Consider the following 15446-nt stretch of genomic DNA (forward strand, 5'->3'; position numbering starts at 1 on the left):
GTGAAAGTTTAACTTCCAAGTCACGTCAATGCAAGCATGGATGGCAAATCGCGACTGTAAAATAAGGCCCTAAGTTGCCTCATTACATATTTTGTACATATGAATACTCAAGTATACTTATCGATACTTAAAATCTTAAAACTAGTATAAGTTTCCTACATTTTTACACTTGAACGTAAGGTATTAACGTAATTTTCGAATAGGTACTTGAGCGTTCATATCTATCATGTGCCTTAGCTTTTAAGAAGAATATGTTGTCTTTGATATTCAAAGAGATTTCCGAAACACTGAAGTACCTGATTTTTTTACTTATTTAGCAATCTTATTAAGATAAAGTACACCGCTTTTGCATAAACAATTTGATTGTTGTGTATGTATAATATAAGAAATTACGAAATTAAATGTGCCTTAAAATAAATTTTAATTTATTCACATGTATTTAATTTTAATTTTCACAAACATTTTTCAAACATTTGATCTCGAAAACATTTTGTTACAAAATTCGTCTAACTTGATTTTTTCACACAAATCTTTAAATGACCATTTTTTATTTTTAACCTCTTTTCGTTCATTAGTATTTAGTGCCGATAACAATTGATCCGACAAATCATCTGAAATTTCTATAATCCGGCAAATTTTATCCAACCGTTCCAAATCTTCTAGGGAATTAGTTAAATCTGTAATGTTAATAATTTGTGATTTTCTTTCATTCATGTGAAAGGAATTTTCCGAGTCGGTGGCGCTGACACTATCCAATTTATCATAAATATCTTGCTTACGTTTTATATCTTTGTTGCTGGTCGAGGTACCTGTATTTTCGGAACTAATGCATGTTGACGGCTTTTCGGAGATGACGTTGGCATCGGCTAATTTCTTCAGTATACCTTCAAGTCTTTTCTGCAAATTCCTATCCTTGCGTTTCTCTTGTGGCTCAATACTTTCAGCCTCTTGTATATTTGTGTCGATTTCTTCGAATAAGTCTTTATCTTTTACGTTTTGCAATGTATCTTCAGGTCTACCACATATATTAGATACTGAACATGAGGAGTTCTCGTGAGCTTGTTTACAGCGATTACAAAGTGCGTTTGTATTATTTACAGCTTCATTATTTTCCTGTTGATTGTATATTGTTGCTACATTTGGTGTAATATTTTTATTATTAGGACACTCTTCCGTTTCTTCGCAAGTTTCTATCTTTTCTGTAGACGGACTTTTTGCCAATTCATTATATTCTTTTAGAAGGCTATATTTTGTAATGTTTGATGCATCAAATAGTTTAACCTGATCTAATGCAGGCTTTTTATAAATACCATCATTAATGATTTTTGAAGTTAATGTAATATTTTCGTAATTTTTTATTGGTCCAGGAAGCATGCTCCTTTTCATTTTATTTGAGGTTTTGTTTATATCGTTATTCGTTACGCTTTTGATGAAATGTTCATCATTGTCATTTTTTGTTTTACTGAAATTATCTTTGTCTTCATTTAGCTTCTTAGTATTAATAAAATTAGCACCGGTTGCAATACAATTATCATTATTTAGAGAAAAATTAATTGTATGGCACATTTTAAGCCTGTTGCCATTAGCATCACCTGCATCGTCGTTCAGTGGTTCTTCAGATAAATCTTTCCCAATTGTACTATGTTGTGACTTCTTCAATAAATCTTCGGTCATGCTAACCATTTTGGAAAATTCTCTCTTTACGTTCTCCAAACGTTCTTGAGTTTTAATGTACGCGTTATCTTTATTTTGTGGATTGATCGCAACACAGCTATGAAAAAATGAACTTCTGTTATCTCGTAGTGGAGGATGGACTATTTCATCATCATCATTCCATATTTTGAATAGTTCGTTCTTTTTTTTAGCCTCCCTATTAACAAAAGCCTGCCTTGTACCAAAATTTCGGCAAGGTATTGGTTTTCTTGTGCACGGCGTTCGCTTTAATGACTTAAATCCACTGTCTTGAGAAGTGCTACATGATGATCTAAGATTGCTATTACAGTCGAAGCTACAAGCTTGATGGTACACCGCATTCTTGGGGCATTCTGTTTGTTGAATTATGCTTTGTTTAGGAGTGGGTCTTATGTACGCTATTTTAGATTTCCATTCCATCTGATACTGTTTTTCCAAAAAGAATATAGAATCAGTAACTCGACACGCGTATGAATACTCATTTTCGTACCAACAGATTAATTTGAAAAAGTCGGGTGACAGCTGCAGACTCGAATCTACATCCAAAATACATGAGAATGTGTCGCCTATAAAATCTGAGGATACGGCTTGTTCGTTAGAAAGTTTGATTATATTTTTCATTTCTGTCTTGCCGGCATTTTCTACGTGTTTCTTAATATCTTCCAGGGTTGTGTTTGATTTTAATCTATATAAAATGGGACACAATATATTAGAAGTTCATGAGATATTGTATTCCCAAGTACAGAGAATGCTTACCGCACAGTTATATCCAGTACGGAGACATTGACGATAGGAACCCTGAACGCTAGGCCGGTCATTTTGTCCTTCACTTGAGGAATTATTTTGCCGAGCGCCCGGCAAGCACCGGTGGCTGCCGGTATTATGTTCTGATGGATGCTTCTATGATCTCGCCAATGCTGAAAATGATTATATGATAGGAGCTGCATACAACACCAGAGAATACCCGATGCGAAGGTATTTTTGGTCCAAGGGTATCTGTAGGCAACTACAAAGGAGGCATATGTCAAATTTGGAGTAAAGAAATGTTTTTTTAAGGTGAAAGGTCCTAATTCTTCTGCAATGACAACAAAAAAGTATAGCTATACGTTTATTGTTGTTATAAGGGCCAAAATTCCAGTAATTAAAAAAACAGCAGTATTATAACATATTTCATAATGATTTTAGTTTACTTCATATGCATAATATTTCTGCATAAATTATTTCTCTTAAGAATGATGACCGAAAATAAAATGATATATTCCGGACAACGTGTAAAATATATCTCGTGATGTAATTCGTGATTAATGTAATGTACTTAATATAACAGAAATACCTTTCCCTTCAAACACAATCCATCCAATGGTTTGAGGGATGGGGTCATCGCGTGAATGCTGGTGATGAATCCCTCCGAAACGCCAAAGTTATCATCGAGTATCTTGATAATTGGAGCCAAACAGTACAGTGTACTAGATGTGCAGGATAATACTTTGTGACCTGGAGAATGAAAAAACAGTAAAATATGAGAAAAAAGACAAAGATCTATATTGTACAAAGTTTTAACTATAGGTAATTAATGTTAAATTTTGATAGAACCTCTCCCTAAGGTCAGAAGGTATGTGTATAGTATCTACCTCCCTCCCCGTACCGTTCCCAAACCCCACCTCTATCTCAAACCTACCCCATTGATAAAGATTAAATGATGACCTACGTGAATGAATCTTAGTGAACTTGTGATGGCTCTACATGGCATCTTAAGCGCCACAAATTATACGGAAATCGGCGCGTACACTTAGATAGGCGACGTCTAGTGTGGGGACCGTTGCAACCTGCCGGTAGCAAGTTATTTAAAAGTTTGTAAAAGTTTCACAATTATGTATCCTATAGACTACGGAGTCTACTTCGCATTGCATCATTTCCCTCCAATCATCCATAAAACAGTCGCGTTTTAGGAAGCCACTAAGGGTGGATGATATAATCCCTTAGATGGACCACTGGTCTTCCTGGGAAGTTGTTGCTGTCACAGCTCACGCTCAGTACGGTGACCAACGGCTAAACCCCTATTTGGGGGAAGAAAGACTTCAACAGTAGACTTTAGGGGTAATCAAATTGATAAGGTGATCAATGAAAGTGAACTTTCGATAACAACATGATATAGAAGAAGAGATAAATGTAATCTTAATATAAATGCTTTGTAAACTTTTTTGTTTAAGTTCAATGTTACGTAATCACTAATGTTTTCATTAATATTTTGAACTACCTTATCGTTCATTTTTTATACGTGCGTTGAAAAACATGATAACTCGATTACGAATTATAAATATTTAAGTTTTAAGTACTTGTATACATACGAGTAATGTGCCACACCCACAAAATATTGTGTGGAACATGAAACAGAGTGGAATGTCTAAGATCTAGTTGAAATGTCAAAATAGCGCTGCTAAACAAAACATATACAAACACTAATAAGCCGATAAAAAGTAGCGCTAACGGTTCTTTTACTTGATTACTTCAGTTTTTTTTTATAATATAGGAGTAGCAGACGAGCATACAGTCCACCTGATGGTAAGTGGCTACTGCCGCCCATGGACATCTGTAATCAACCCCAGATAGGATTAGATATTCCCACCTGAGGTCGGCCACAGATGCGCCGCTACTCCTGTGGACTAAGCTGGAATGCCTCGGAAAAGTATGTCTCCCTTACCACACCCTTCAAACCAGAACACAGCAGCGCTTAACACTGTTGTCATTAGGTAGAAATAAATATTTTGTATTTTATGTTGTTACGTTAAGTATTTTGTGAATAAATGCTTCTATGGCGATGATATTTGAAGCTATGTTAACGAGACTTCAAGTTTGGAAGTAAACCAGAGCCTCAAATTATCTTTGTACTGATAAATCAACATTGGTATTTGTAACTAATTTGTGGGCTTAAATAGTGCCTTAAAACGTATATGCTCAGGAATGTATTCTGCCTCGGGACCACTTCTTAGCCAAAAATAGACCTCAATACGAAATACCCTTGACAATATCGTCGTGAAGTCACAACAATCTGTAATCTAATTCCCAACCACCTTTGTTGACCATGAAGCTGATGCAAGAGTCGATAAGAGGAGCTGATAATATTATGTTGACACTACGATGTACTCGTAGTACATAATCGATTAATTTATCTTTGTACTGCCACTTCTTAGAATGGGTATGTATATGTTATTACATTAATTAAGGCGAGGTTACGTTCAAAGATCAGAATAAATATTTTTTTAATATCAGCGGAGATATTCGAGCTAAGTAATCTAATGTTATGTTATTTCTTGCAAAGCCTCGTAGGAAAATTCAGTTATAATTGATGTAGTAATTAAAGAGTTGTATATAGTTGTACAGAGATAAAAATATTTTTTTAGATATCTAGGGTATCCTGCGTAAGAACTGAAAATGCAATCGAGGATGCTATACTATTTGATAGGTATAGTCCACGTAAAAGTGCTAGCCCGCTCTGAATATAGAAATGAATCGCGTCACCATAGCAAATTGTATGACTACACCTGCTCGCAACAACTTCAGAGCTAGCAATTTGGCGCGGACTATACTTAATGTATTAAACTAAAGCGTTCCAACTTAGTCTTATAGTTAGGTTAGTTAGGGACCAGCATATCTTTGGTCAACCTAAGGAACGTCTTATCTGGGCTTGATTAAAGGTATTTATGAGCGGCACTAACCGCCTACCATCAGATGGACTGCATGCTAGTTTCCTACTCCAGTAGTATAAAAATTTAGTTACTTAATTCAGAGAACACATAAAGGGAAAATGCCTTTTAAAAAACAGCCCTCTATTATTATTATTACGGAGCGGTCACCATACAGTCTGACGCACAGAGGGTCCCGGGTTCGATCCCCGGCCAGATAGATATGATAAATACAAATGATGAATTTAGATTTCTGAGTCTGGGTGTTTGGGAATTTGTCTCTGTGTGTGTCCATAGCATCCACGATACAATAAATGAAACCATTTTACCCCTATAAAAAGTAACCACTTCTTACCAGGTTTAAGGGTATCATTATTGACCCCCAGCACCACCATGGGCACGTCCAAGCTGGGCGCGGTCACGATCACCCGCTTCACCCCCTCGCTGGCCAGGTGACCCTGCGACATCCAAACCACTTGATACTGTCTGTCTGATTAAATACTGTAAATAACTTTATCTAAGTTCAATAAATTGAGTAACACTTATGATTATATTTATGAGAATTATGAGTAGGTATTACTTTTTGTTAGTTGTAGCATAGTTTAGTTAGTTGTAGCATAGTCGTTTGTGTGAGTAGCAATTTACAGATAGTTATTAAAGATGATAGAATTCTTCAATCCTCCACTTATACCGCTGTACTGTTGCTACTATCACACCTTATACACAACAGCACAGCAATATAAAAATACTGGCTCATGGTTGGAGGGTGCGAAAGGCAAAATTACTTATAAAGACATTTTAACTTAGTATTTAGGAATTACAACAAACTTTGAAGTCTACGGAGTAAATCAAGGAGCTTTACATAAAATTACAATTCTTTTTTTATTTTTTTATATAATATAGGAGTAGCAGACGAGCATGCAGTCCACCTGATCGTAAGAGGCTACTGCCGCCCATGGAGATCTGTAATCAACCCCAGATAGGATTAAATATTCCTACTTAAGGTCGGCCACAGATACGCCGCTACCCCTGAGGACTAAGCTGGAACGCCTCGGAAAAGTATGTCTCCCTTACCACACCCTTCAAAACAGAACACAGCAGCACCTAACGCTGCTGTTATTAGGCAGAAATAGGTGTGGCGGTGCTGCCACCGGAGACGAACCACAAAGGGTTCTACCACCTTCGAACCAGTTAAAATCAAAGTGGACTACATCAAAATAAAACATAACAGCAAAATATACCGATGCCTTTTCCAGGTTTGTGAAGGTGCCGGAAGCCTCAACAACATATTGGACGTCAGCAACTTGCCATGGTATATTTGTGGGAACTTTCTCCCTAAATATGGCAATCTTATGACCTGTAGCAAGTACAACTAATATAATAACTTAAGTAATGTAACCACAGGTAAATATTTAAGTGATAGTTTTATTGATGCTTCGACAAATCTTCGGCTGTTCCTATATAATATATAAATAATAAAAATAAAAACTTGTTGCCGTTAAATAAAAGAATACACATTACAAGCTACCTTAAAATTAATACTGGGCAAAATGAAGTGGCTCAGCTTTTGCTGACAAAAATTGTCATCTAGCGCTGATTTTCAGTTACCCCCTTCTCCCTGTGGTGTCATGCGGGAGAAAAGATCCTGGACTCCCAACCACTTACTCACTTTTACCTCCAAATCGAAACTCAAAATAATAAAAACACGTTTCATGTAAAGAGATTAAAACATTACCATTGATGATGATTTCCTTATCACATCGCTCGACAGTACCTCGAAATTTGCCATGTGTGGAATCAAATTTAATTAAATAACAGATGTAATCTATATCCACTGCGGGGTCATTTATAGCGGAAACCTGTAATGAGACATAACAGCCTAAGATTATACGCGGGATACTTTAGTAGAATGAAATTGTCGTCCCTCTCCAGTGATCTCCTTTTTATAATTTATGAGTAGCAGCTGACCATACAGTCCACCTGATGATAAGTGGACACTGCCGCCCATGGATACCTATAATCCTACCTGAGGTCGCTCACAGGTACCGCCACTACCGGCACTACCTCTAACGACTGGACTGGAATGCCTCGGAAAAGTATGTCTCCCGTACCACACCCTTCGAACCAGATCACAGCAGCGTTTTGCACTGCTGTTATTAGGCAAAAAACGGGTTACAGTGGTGCCGCCCGAATTCTACACAGAGGATTCTACCTCCTTACATATCTAGGAGGTGGAATCTCAAACACGCTGACTTTTTGTACGTAAAATAGTACATTACAATACGAGGACGAAAAATTTTTTTCTGACAAGTGTGAGTTTGCAGGCCGAGCCGCAGGCGAGGACTGCAATCACACGAGTCAGAAAAACATTTTTCGTCCGCGTGTTGTATAAAATTTTATATTACGGGGTCGGAAATGGGGGTTTTGCGCACGCGAAGCGTGCGTAAAACGTCAATTTACGCACGCCGTGATATAAAAGATATTAAAATACCACCTTCAAATTGGGATTTTGAAGGCATGTTCTAAATATTATGCGCCCGATCCGGCCAAATCCATTTATGCCAACATTCAACGCCATATTCAGCTCCACGAACCTCTAAATTCTCAAATTTAGATTTCATTTCAGTTAAATCTATCTTTCTTTGCGCGTTATCATTTTGAGTTACCCGCCCTGTACTAAATAACCATAGACAAACCAGTAAGCAAAAATATTTTTTAAGAGTTTTTTAATCATTATATTTTTATTATACTTAGCCCTACTACGGCCCTTTATTGATTTTATTTATAATAGTATATAATCAAAACTACATTTTTGCACGACTCATGATGCGAAGCATCAGAGAGTGCTTTACGATCGAAAATTTTTAAATTTGAGAAATAATAATTATTTTATGAATACTGTATTTTATTGCTTGTATAATAAATATTAAATTTTATTACCAACGCCGTAGTGCATTTTTGGTAGAAGACTTTACCTGAAACTTAATATTTTAAAATGAAAAAGTGAAGATGTAACAACATAATACTAGAAGTAGATAGCAACACTATAAATTCTATTGATTTTACATTGCGCGCTTGTCTATTACCAAAGGTCTTTGCTACCTTGTCCAACTTGTCCTTCACCTGACATTTCAGTACTTCATCTTGTGAGGAGTGAACGTGTCCTTTCTCTATCTTTCCAATAAAATCCGGTAAGCATTTCACAATTTATAATTTAATTTTTGTATTGTGTTTTAGTTTTGGCGGTTATACATTAAACGTAAACAATAAATATTGAAGTGCTAACAAGCAAATTGAATAACTTCCACGTCGATTACAAGTACCTGCCTTCTTGACATTTATTGCAACGGAATTTGCATACTCTCGTATTTCGTTTATTAACTAATAAATACCTTTATAAATGGTATTATTTCTTGTTTGAAAGCAATTAATATATGTTAGATACATATTTATGCCATGAAATGTCGTATTAGTGTATTAGTACGTGACCTCTATGTGACCTCCGTGTACCGGTATAATGAAACACCCACACATAGTACTGATTGAAACTATTATAGTTATTTATATGAAGCGATGCCATAAGAAACATCTTATATATATAATCTAATTACGTCGCATTACGCCCTTTTGACCTTCAGGGAAAATCATGAGTAACTTGATAGGGCAATATGTAATTAGTTGGGCAATATTAACATGAATGTTTATTTACCGTTATTGTTGTTAAACATTATTATAATGTTATAACAAGTTATTTAAATAATATATATCAATATTTCATCAATTTCATATCCTTTATGTAAAGGTCAAATACTAGTCAAACTAGATGTGTGGGGTGTGGTGAATATTATTTAAATAACATTATTTAAATTCTAATAAGGATCATACAGAGTAAATAAATTCCAATATGATTTTTTTGGTATTAATTTTTTCCTGATTTTATGGTATTCATAATCTTAAATAAATTGTAATAAATTTGAACTCAATATACTGTTAATGCCAAGATGATTCTAATTATACTTATGAATTTCTGATCTAATATTATGCTGGTTCTCCAATGCTTGACCTTTCAAATGTCAAATTTTTAAATATACCTAATTAGATTTTTTTTTCCACGTTATAACTTCTAATAAGCCTCTTTTTCTCTATTCCTAATTTTCATATTTGTAAAGTTTACCTGGTATGTTTGCGAATTTTTATAATGCACTTATACATATTAGCAGAATTATCTGATCTTATTGGAACAAATAATAGATAAACATATAAGTACAACAAAAACATATAAGTAGTAAATCATATTTTTTTTGTATTTATTTTTTATTTTCTTTTAATGTCATTATCATCAGCAGTCAAGCAGTGATAGCCTAGTGGTTAAGAAACTCGGCCCCTTGATCTAGGAGTCCGAGGTTCAAATCCCAGGCACACACTTCTGATTTTTCAAAGTGCGTATTAGAAATTAATTATCACTTGCTTAATCGGTGAAGGAAAACATTGTGAGGAAACTGCATACCTGAGGGATTTTTAAAAAATGGTATGCAAAGTCTACCAATACGCACTTGGCCAGCACGGTGGACTATGGCCTAATCCTTCTCATTATGAGAGGAGACTGGGAAGCGTAATGGGTTGTTGATGATGATGGTGATGTCATTATCATATTAAGGAAGTAAATACATGTCAGTGAAAGAAAAAAAATGTCCTGGTAATTAATTGCCATCATTAAAAAAATAGCCATCATTAAAACTGATGATGATTACTTTTAATGAAATTAAAAATGATCTCATATTTTCAGATATGAAGTTATTTTGAAATAGGGGTGACACATAGTATTATCACAATTTTATAGTGCTTAATTTGTTGATAAATTTTGACTAATGGACATGATAAAAAAAATATGATAATGTATTAAAGTTTCAACTATATAAAATTTTGACTAATGGACATTATAAAAAAATATGATAATGTATTAAAGTTTCAACTATTTTAAATTTTGACTAATGGACATTATAAAAAAAATATGATAATGTATTAAAGTTTCAAGTATATTAAATTTTGACTAATGGACATGATAAAAAAATATGATAATGTATTAAAGTTTCAACTATATTAAATTTTGACTAATGGACATTATAAAAAAAATATGATAATGTATTAAAGTTTCAACTATATTAAATTTTGACTAATAGACATTATAAAAAAAATATGATAATGTATTAAAGTTTCAACTATATTAAATTTTGACTAATGGACATTATAAAAAAAATATGATAATGTATTAAAGTTTCAAGTATATTAAATTTTGACTAATGGACATTATAAAAAAAATATGATAATGTATTAAAGTTTCAACTATATTAAATTTTGACTAATGGACATTATAAAAAAAAATATGATAATGTATTAAAGTTTCAAGTATATTAAATTTTGACTAATGGACATGATAAAAAAATATGATAATGTATTAAAGTTTCAAGTATATTTGGTGCAACTCTTTTACCCTATTGCTGAGCATCATCATCAACCCATTATTGTCCCGTTGCTGGGCATGGGTCTTCTCTTAGAATAAGAAGGTTTATACCATTGTCCACCACGCTGGCCAAATGAGTATTGGTAGACTTTGCATACCTTTTTTTATAAATCCCTCACGTATGCACGTTTCCTCACTATGTTTTCTTTTACCGATTAAGCAAGTGATTATTAATTTCTAAAACGCACATAATTTTGAAAATCAGAGGTGCCTGGGAGGAGCATGCCTGGAATTTGAACCTCGGACCGCTCGATGGAGAGGCAGTTTCTTAACCACTAGGCTATCACTGCTTTTGATATATTGATATATATTGCTTAACAAAACCTTCAAACCCCAAATGGAACACATACATGGAGCATGCACTGCACTAATGCAAATTAATGGACAAAAGTTCGAGTAAATGGCATTGTTTGCCGATGTGGTGGACAACTACAATCCAATGATACCCTGATATATGAACCCATGAATTGCCATCTATTCAATTGATTTTATTATGAAACTACTAAATTTGTATCATTTAATAAAATTATCTTTCCTTTTGTTACAGCAAACATGTCCAAAATCGGAATCAACGGATTTGGCCGCATTGGTCGTCTTGTCCTGCGTGCATCCATTGAGAAGGGAGCTCAGGTTGTTGCCGTCAATGATCCTTTCATCGGACTGGACTACATGGTCTACCTGTTCCAGTATGACTCCACACACGGCCGCTTCAAGGGCACCGTTGAAGCTAAAGATGGCCACCTTGTCGTCAATGGAAACAAGATTGCTGTCTTCTCTGAGAGGGACCCCAAGGCTATCCCATGGGGCTCAGCTGGTGCTGAATACGTCGTAGAATCTACTGGCGTTTTCACCACCACTGACAAGGCTTCCGCCCACTTGGAAGGTGGTGCCAAGAAAGTCATCATCTCTGCCCCCAGTGCTGATGCGCCCATGTTTGTTGTTGGCGTTAACCTTGAAGCTTACGACCCATCCTTCAAGGTCATCTCTAATGCTTCCTGCACCACCAACTGCCTCGCTCCCCTGGCCAAAGTCATCCATGACAACTTCGAAATTATTGAGGGTCTCATGACCACCGTTCACGCTACTACCGCCACACAGAAGACCGTAGACGGACCTTCGGGCAAGCTGTGGCGTGACGGCCGTGGTGCGCAACAGAATATCATTCCAGCTTCTACTGGCGCAGCCAAGGCTGTCGGTAAAGTCATTCCAGCTCTCAACGGCAAGCTCACTGGTATGGCCTTCCGTGTCCCCGTCGCGAACGTCTCCGTCGTCGATCTTACAGTCCGTCTTGGCAAGCCCGCCAGCTATGACGCTATCAAGCAAAAGGTCAAGGAAGCCGCTCAAGGCCCAATGAAAGGCATTTTGGGATACACTGAAGACCAAGTTGTATCTTCTGATTTCATTGGGGACTCTCACTCCTCGATCTTTGATGCTGCTGCGGGTATCTCCCTCAACGACAACTTCGTGAAGCTGATTAGCTGGTACGACAACGAGTATGGTTACTCCAGCCGAGTCATTGACCTCATCAAATACATCCAGACCAAGGATTAATTTGCAAAATGCCTAATTGAGATATGAATGTAATGTCGAGATTACCGACGCTTATAAGTTAAGTTTTAAGTGTAGCTGTGTATTTATCTAAATTATGCTACTTTGAAAGTAGTTAACTTGTATGTGTTTATGATTTATGTTCTTTTTGAAGCCGTGTTAAACTATTGCACTGTTAAATCAATATTAAACATTTATGTGCCCTAAAAATTATTTAAGTCTTTTTTTGACTCCCAATAGAGCTTTACCTACGCAATCATTAAATTCGTAATAATAAAATTATAACAAACTAAAACATTACACATGGTTATGGCTTGTGATAAACAAAAAAAAGTTAAGGTAATTTTATAAATTTTATATTTGTAAAATATTGATATTTTCTAATATTTCACAAGGTATTCATCATTTCTGCCTATACCAAAATTACTAGCAAAACACTGGCATTACTTGAAATCTTGTTTAAAATCAAGTAGCTTTTAATTGCGGCTTCGCTCGCGGTCGCGTAGCAAATAAACAAATATATTATTAATTAGAATACCTACCCCTATCTCCCCTATTGAAATTGATATATACCCTTATTGAAAGTATATTTAGTTTTTGTAAGTATATTTAAGTAATATGAACGGAGTGCAAACGTAGAAGTAGTAACGTTATCGGTTATTATACCGAAGTATTTTTGTACTAAAAACATTGATCTATAAATATAAAGATCCGCCACAAGCGGGCAAAACTTGAAACATACAAAATACGGCAAGTGGTGTAAAACGACTCCAGCCAAGTCCAGTCGCTCTCGCGCGGCGTAGTAATACACACGAATGTCACTGAACACGTTGAACGTCATTATTTTGAATTTAAAGCCTCAAAATGCCTTCTTGTGCAATGCGTAAATGCAAAAATTATGCTCGAAAAAGAAACAAACTTCATGGAATCACCTATCACACGTAAATGAAGAGAAATTATTAAATTTTGTTTATTTTTCGTGTTCGATCCGCCATGATTACGTGAGTAACCAGAAAGAGACAAAGTATGTTTTTGTCAATGAAAGTGATAAAGACGCAAAATGCATGGTCATAGATCAACAGAACAGAAGTGACATTTTATTGAATCTGACGATGTTCATATGTCGTATGTTATAGTTTAAGATCCCACTGCTTAATTTTTATATTAGTGTGTTTTTAGTCAAAATATAACATTTTATGGTTTATTTTAATAAAATAAAATCGATATATGGGAAATTCTGTATCCTAATCTTTAAATTTCCTTCGATACCTGTGGTAAATAATAAAAAATATTACCATAAAATTTATATAGGATAGTATACGGTATTTTAAAATTCCTTTAATTGAATAAATATTTCAATCATTAAGGTCGTATTTCTTCCTTAACCTAAACATAATTTAATAAATAATCTTTGTATAGCCAGAAATTAATCCTCAAAAAGACCACGGTAAAATTAGAATCTTATATATAAAATTCTCATGTCACAATGTTAGTTACTGTACCTACTCCTGCGAAACGGCTTTACTGATTTTCACCAAAATTTATATGCATATTCAGTAAGTCTGAGAATTGGCTACTATCTATTTTTCATATCTCTTAAGTGATAAGGGTTGTTCACCCTTAACATTTTTTTTATTTATATGGCAACACAATGTCTGCTGGGTCAGCTAGTACATTTATAAAATTTACACAACTTTGCAATTAATGGTCGTGTGTAAAATAAAACTGATAATAATAAACATAGATTAATAAAGATACTTCGCCGCCTTGAAATTGAAATAAGCCACAAACGGCTTAATAGTAAGTTCTTTTTTTGAATTCTTGACAAATAAAAACATTTTTAGAGAAAATTTACGAATAAATAACTAATACTGCGTAATTTACATAATAAATAAATAATTATTTCAAATATTTTAGAGACATTTTAGCACGGAGACGTGGCAAAACTTTTTTACGCAACTATTTCAATTCTCAAAACTGGGTACATTTTCTTGTTAGGAGTGAGTAATATTTACTAATCTATGATAATAAATATAAACTATTTTTAAAACATATATTTTAAACCAGTCGATACATCTGTATAGATACATTCTTTCAAATTATATTTTTATTTAATAATTATTTATTTAGTTAAACTGTACTATAACATTTCTACGTAAACGACGTACTAAAACTATTATCGACATTTTTGGACATTTTTTACCTTCTGTTCCATTATTTCATTGTCTTTGACAAGCATGCGGATCAATGGGATAGCCACCATACGTCCCGTTTTTAACGGGACAGTCCCTTTTTCCGATGCTTCGTGCCGTTGTCTCCGAAATGAACCGTTGCCATTGTCAATTAAGTAACAGTATATAGTATAATTATGAAAAAAACATGGGGTGCTCCATTTACCAGTTTTGTAAAAAGCGCCCCACATTTTTTCCACAATTATACTATTTACTGTTCCTTAAATGATTCATAGATTGAAAATTATTTTCTACTTTTTAGTTAATTTTATCATAAAAGCGTGTTTTTTAGTATTTAACTATATTTTTTCAAGTAAAAAGTATTTGACATGAAAAAATCGATGTCTCGTTTTGACTGAAGTAATCATTGGTCACTATATTCCATGGTCAATATTTACGTTTGCGTAGACTTGAAACGCAAGGTCAAACACTAGTTGTCTTTTTTTATCACATTGTTCTAATAGCTCTGTCCCTTATAGAACATTTGTCTATGTAGTAAAGGTAAGTAAAATAAAAAACGTGCATGTGTGCTATCAAAGCAGTTTCGCTCAAGTTTTCTCTTAAGTTAGCGGGCGTATAACGTGTCTAGTATAAAATGTCATTGACTAAAAAGAAAAATGCAACGAGTTGCTGTGAAATTACAAACGCCAAATTACTGATTTAAACTACTCTTATTTCTGTATGACGTATGAAATATAAAGCTGAGAATATGAAACAAAATACCGCTTCATGTTCTGGTTCTGGCTCACACGAATGTGTAGAGAGCATATT

General features: G+C 34.6%; 2 protein-coding genes across 2 annotated transcripts; one reads left to right on the plus strand and one right to left on the minus strand.

Annotated features, from left to right (window-relative positions):
* Positions 1 to 408: 408 nt before the first annotated feature.
* LOC140754020 (uncharacterized) lies at positions 409 to 8054 on the minus strand. The gene is made up of 7 exons (XM_073088919.1): positions 7870 to 8054; positions 7111 to 7234; positions 6617 to 6732; positions 5731 to 5833; positions 3026 to 3186; positions 2449 to 2609; positions 409 to 2377 (listed from the first exon to the last, which is right to left on the minus strand). Exons 1-7 carry the CDS (start codon positions 7951 to 7953, stop codon positions 466 to 468), a joined length of 2661 nt encoding a protein of 886 aa, XP_072945020.1. The 5' UTR covers positions 7954 to 8054; the 3' UTR covers positions 409 to 465.
* Positions 8055 to 8433: 379 nt separating this feature from the next.
* LOC140753720 (glyceraldehyde-3-phosphate dehydrogenase 2) lies at positions 8434 to 12657 on the plus strand. Its single transcript, XM_073088483.1, has 2 exons — positions 8434 to 8566; positions 11444 to 12657. The coding sequence occupies exon 2, from the start codon at positions 11449 to 11451 to the stop codon at positions 12445 to 12447; it is 999 nt and encodes a 332-aa protein (XP_072944584.1). The 5' UTR covers positions 8434 to 8566; positions 11444 to 11448; the 3' UTR covers positions 12448 to 12657.
* The last annotated feature ends 2789 nt before the right edge of the window (positions 12658 to 15446 follow it).

This window comes from Epargyreus clarus, unplaced genomic scaffold (genome assembly GCF_041222505.1).
Source record: "Epargyreus clarus isolate Ecla_fem2 unplaced genomic scaffold, WU_Ecla_fem_2.2 ptg000027l, whole genome shotgun sequence".
NCBI lineage: Eukaryota > Metazoa > Arthropoda > Insecta > Lepidoptera > Hesperiidae > Epargyreus > Epargyreus clarus.

Bases quoted from the DNA above. Each gene is read 5' to 3' on its own strand.
- LOC140754020 (XM_073088919.1), bottom strand. From the start codon at position 7,953: ATGGCGTTGAATGTTGGCATAAATGGATTTGGCCGGATCGGGCGCATA. The intron at 5,834-6,616 runs GTATATTTTGCT...TGGATGTCGCAG, and splicing joins CAAACCTGGAAAAGGCATCG to GGTCACCTGGCCAGCGAGGG. The intron at 2,378-2,448 runs GTAAGCATTCTC...CATTTTATATAG, and splicing joins GTACTGGATATAACTGTGCG to ATTAAAATCAAACACAACCC.
- LOC140753720 (XM_073088483.1), top strand. From the start codon at position 11,449: ATGTCCAAAATCGGAATCAACGGATTTGGCCGCATTGGTCGTCTTGTC.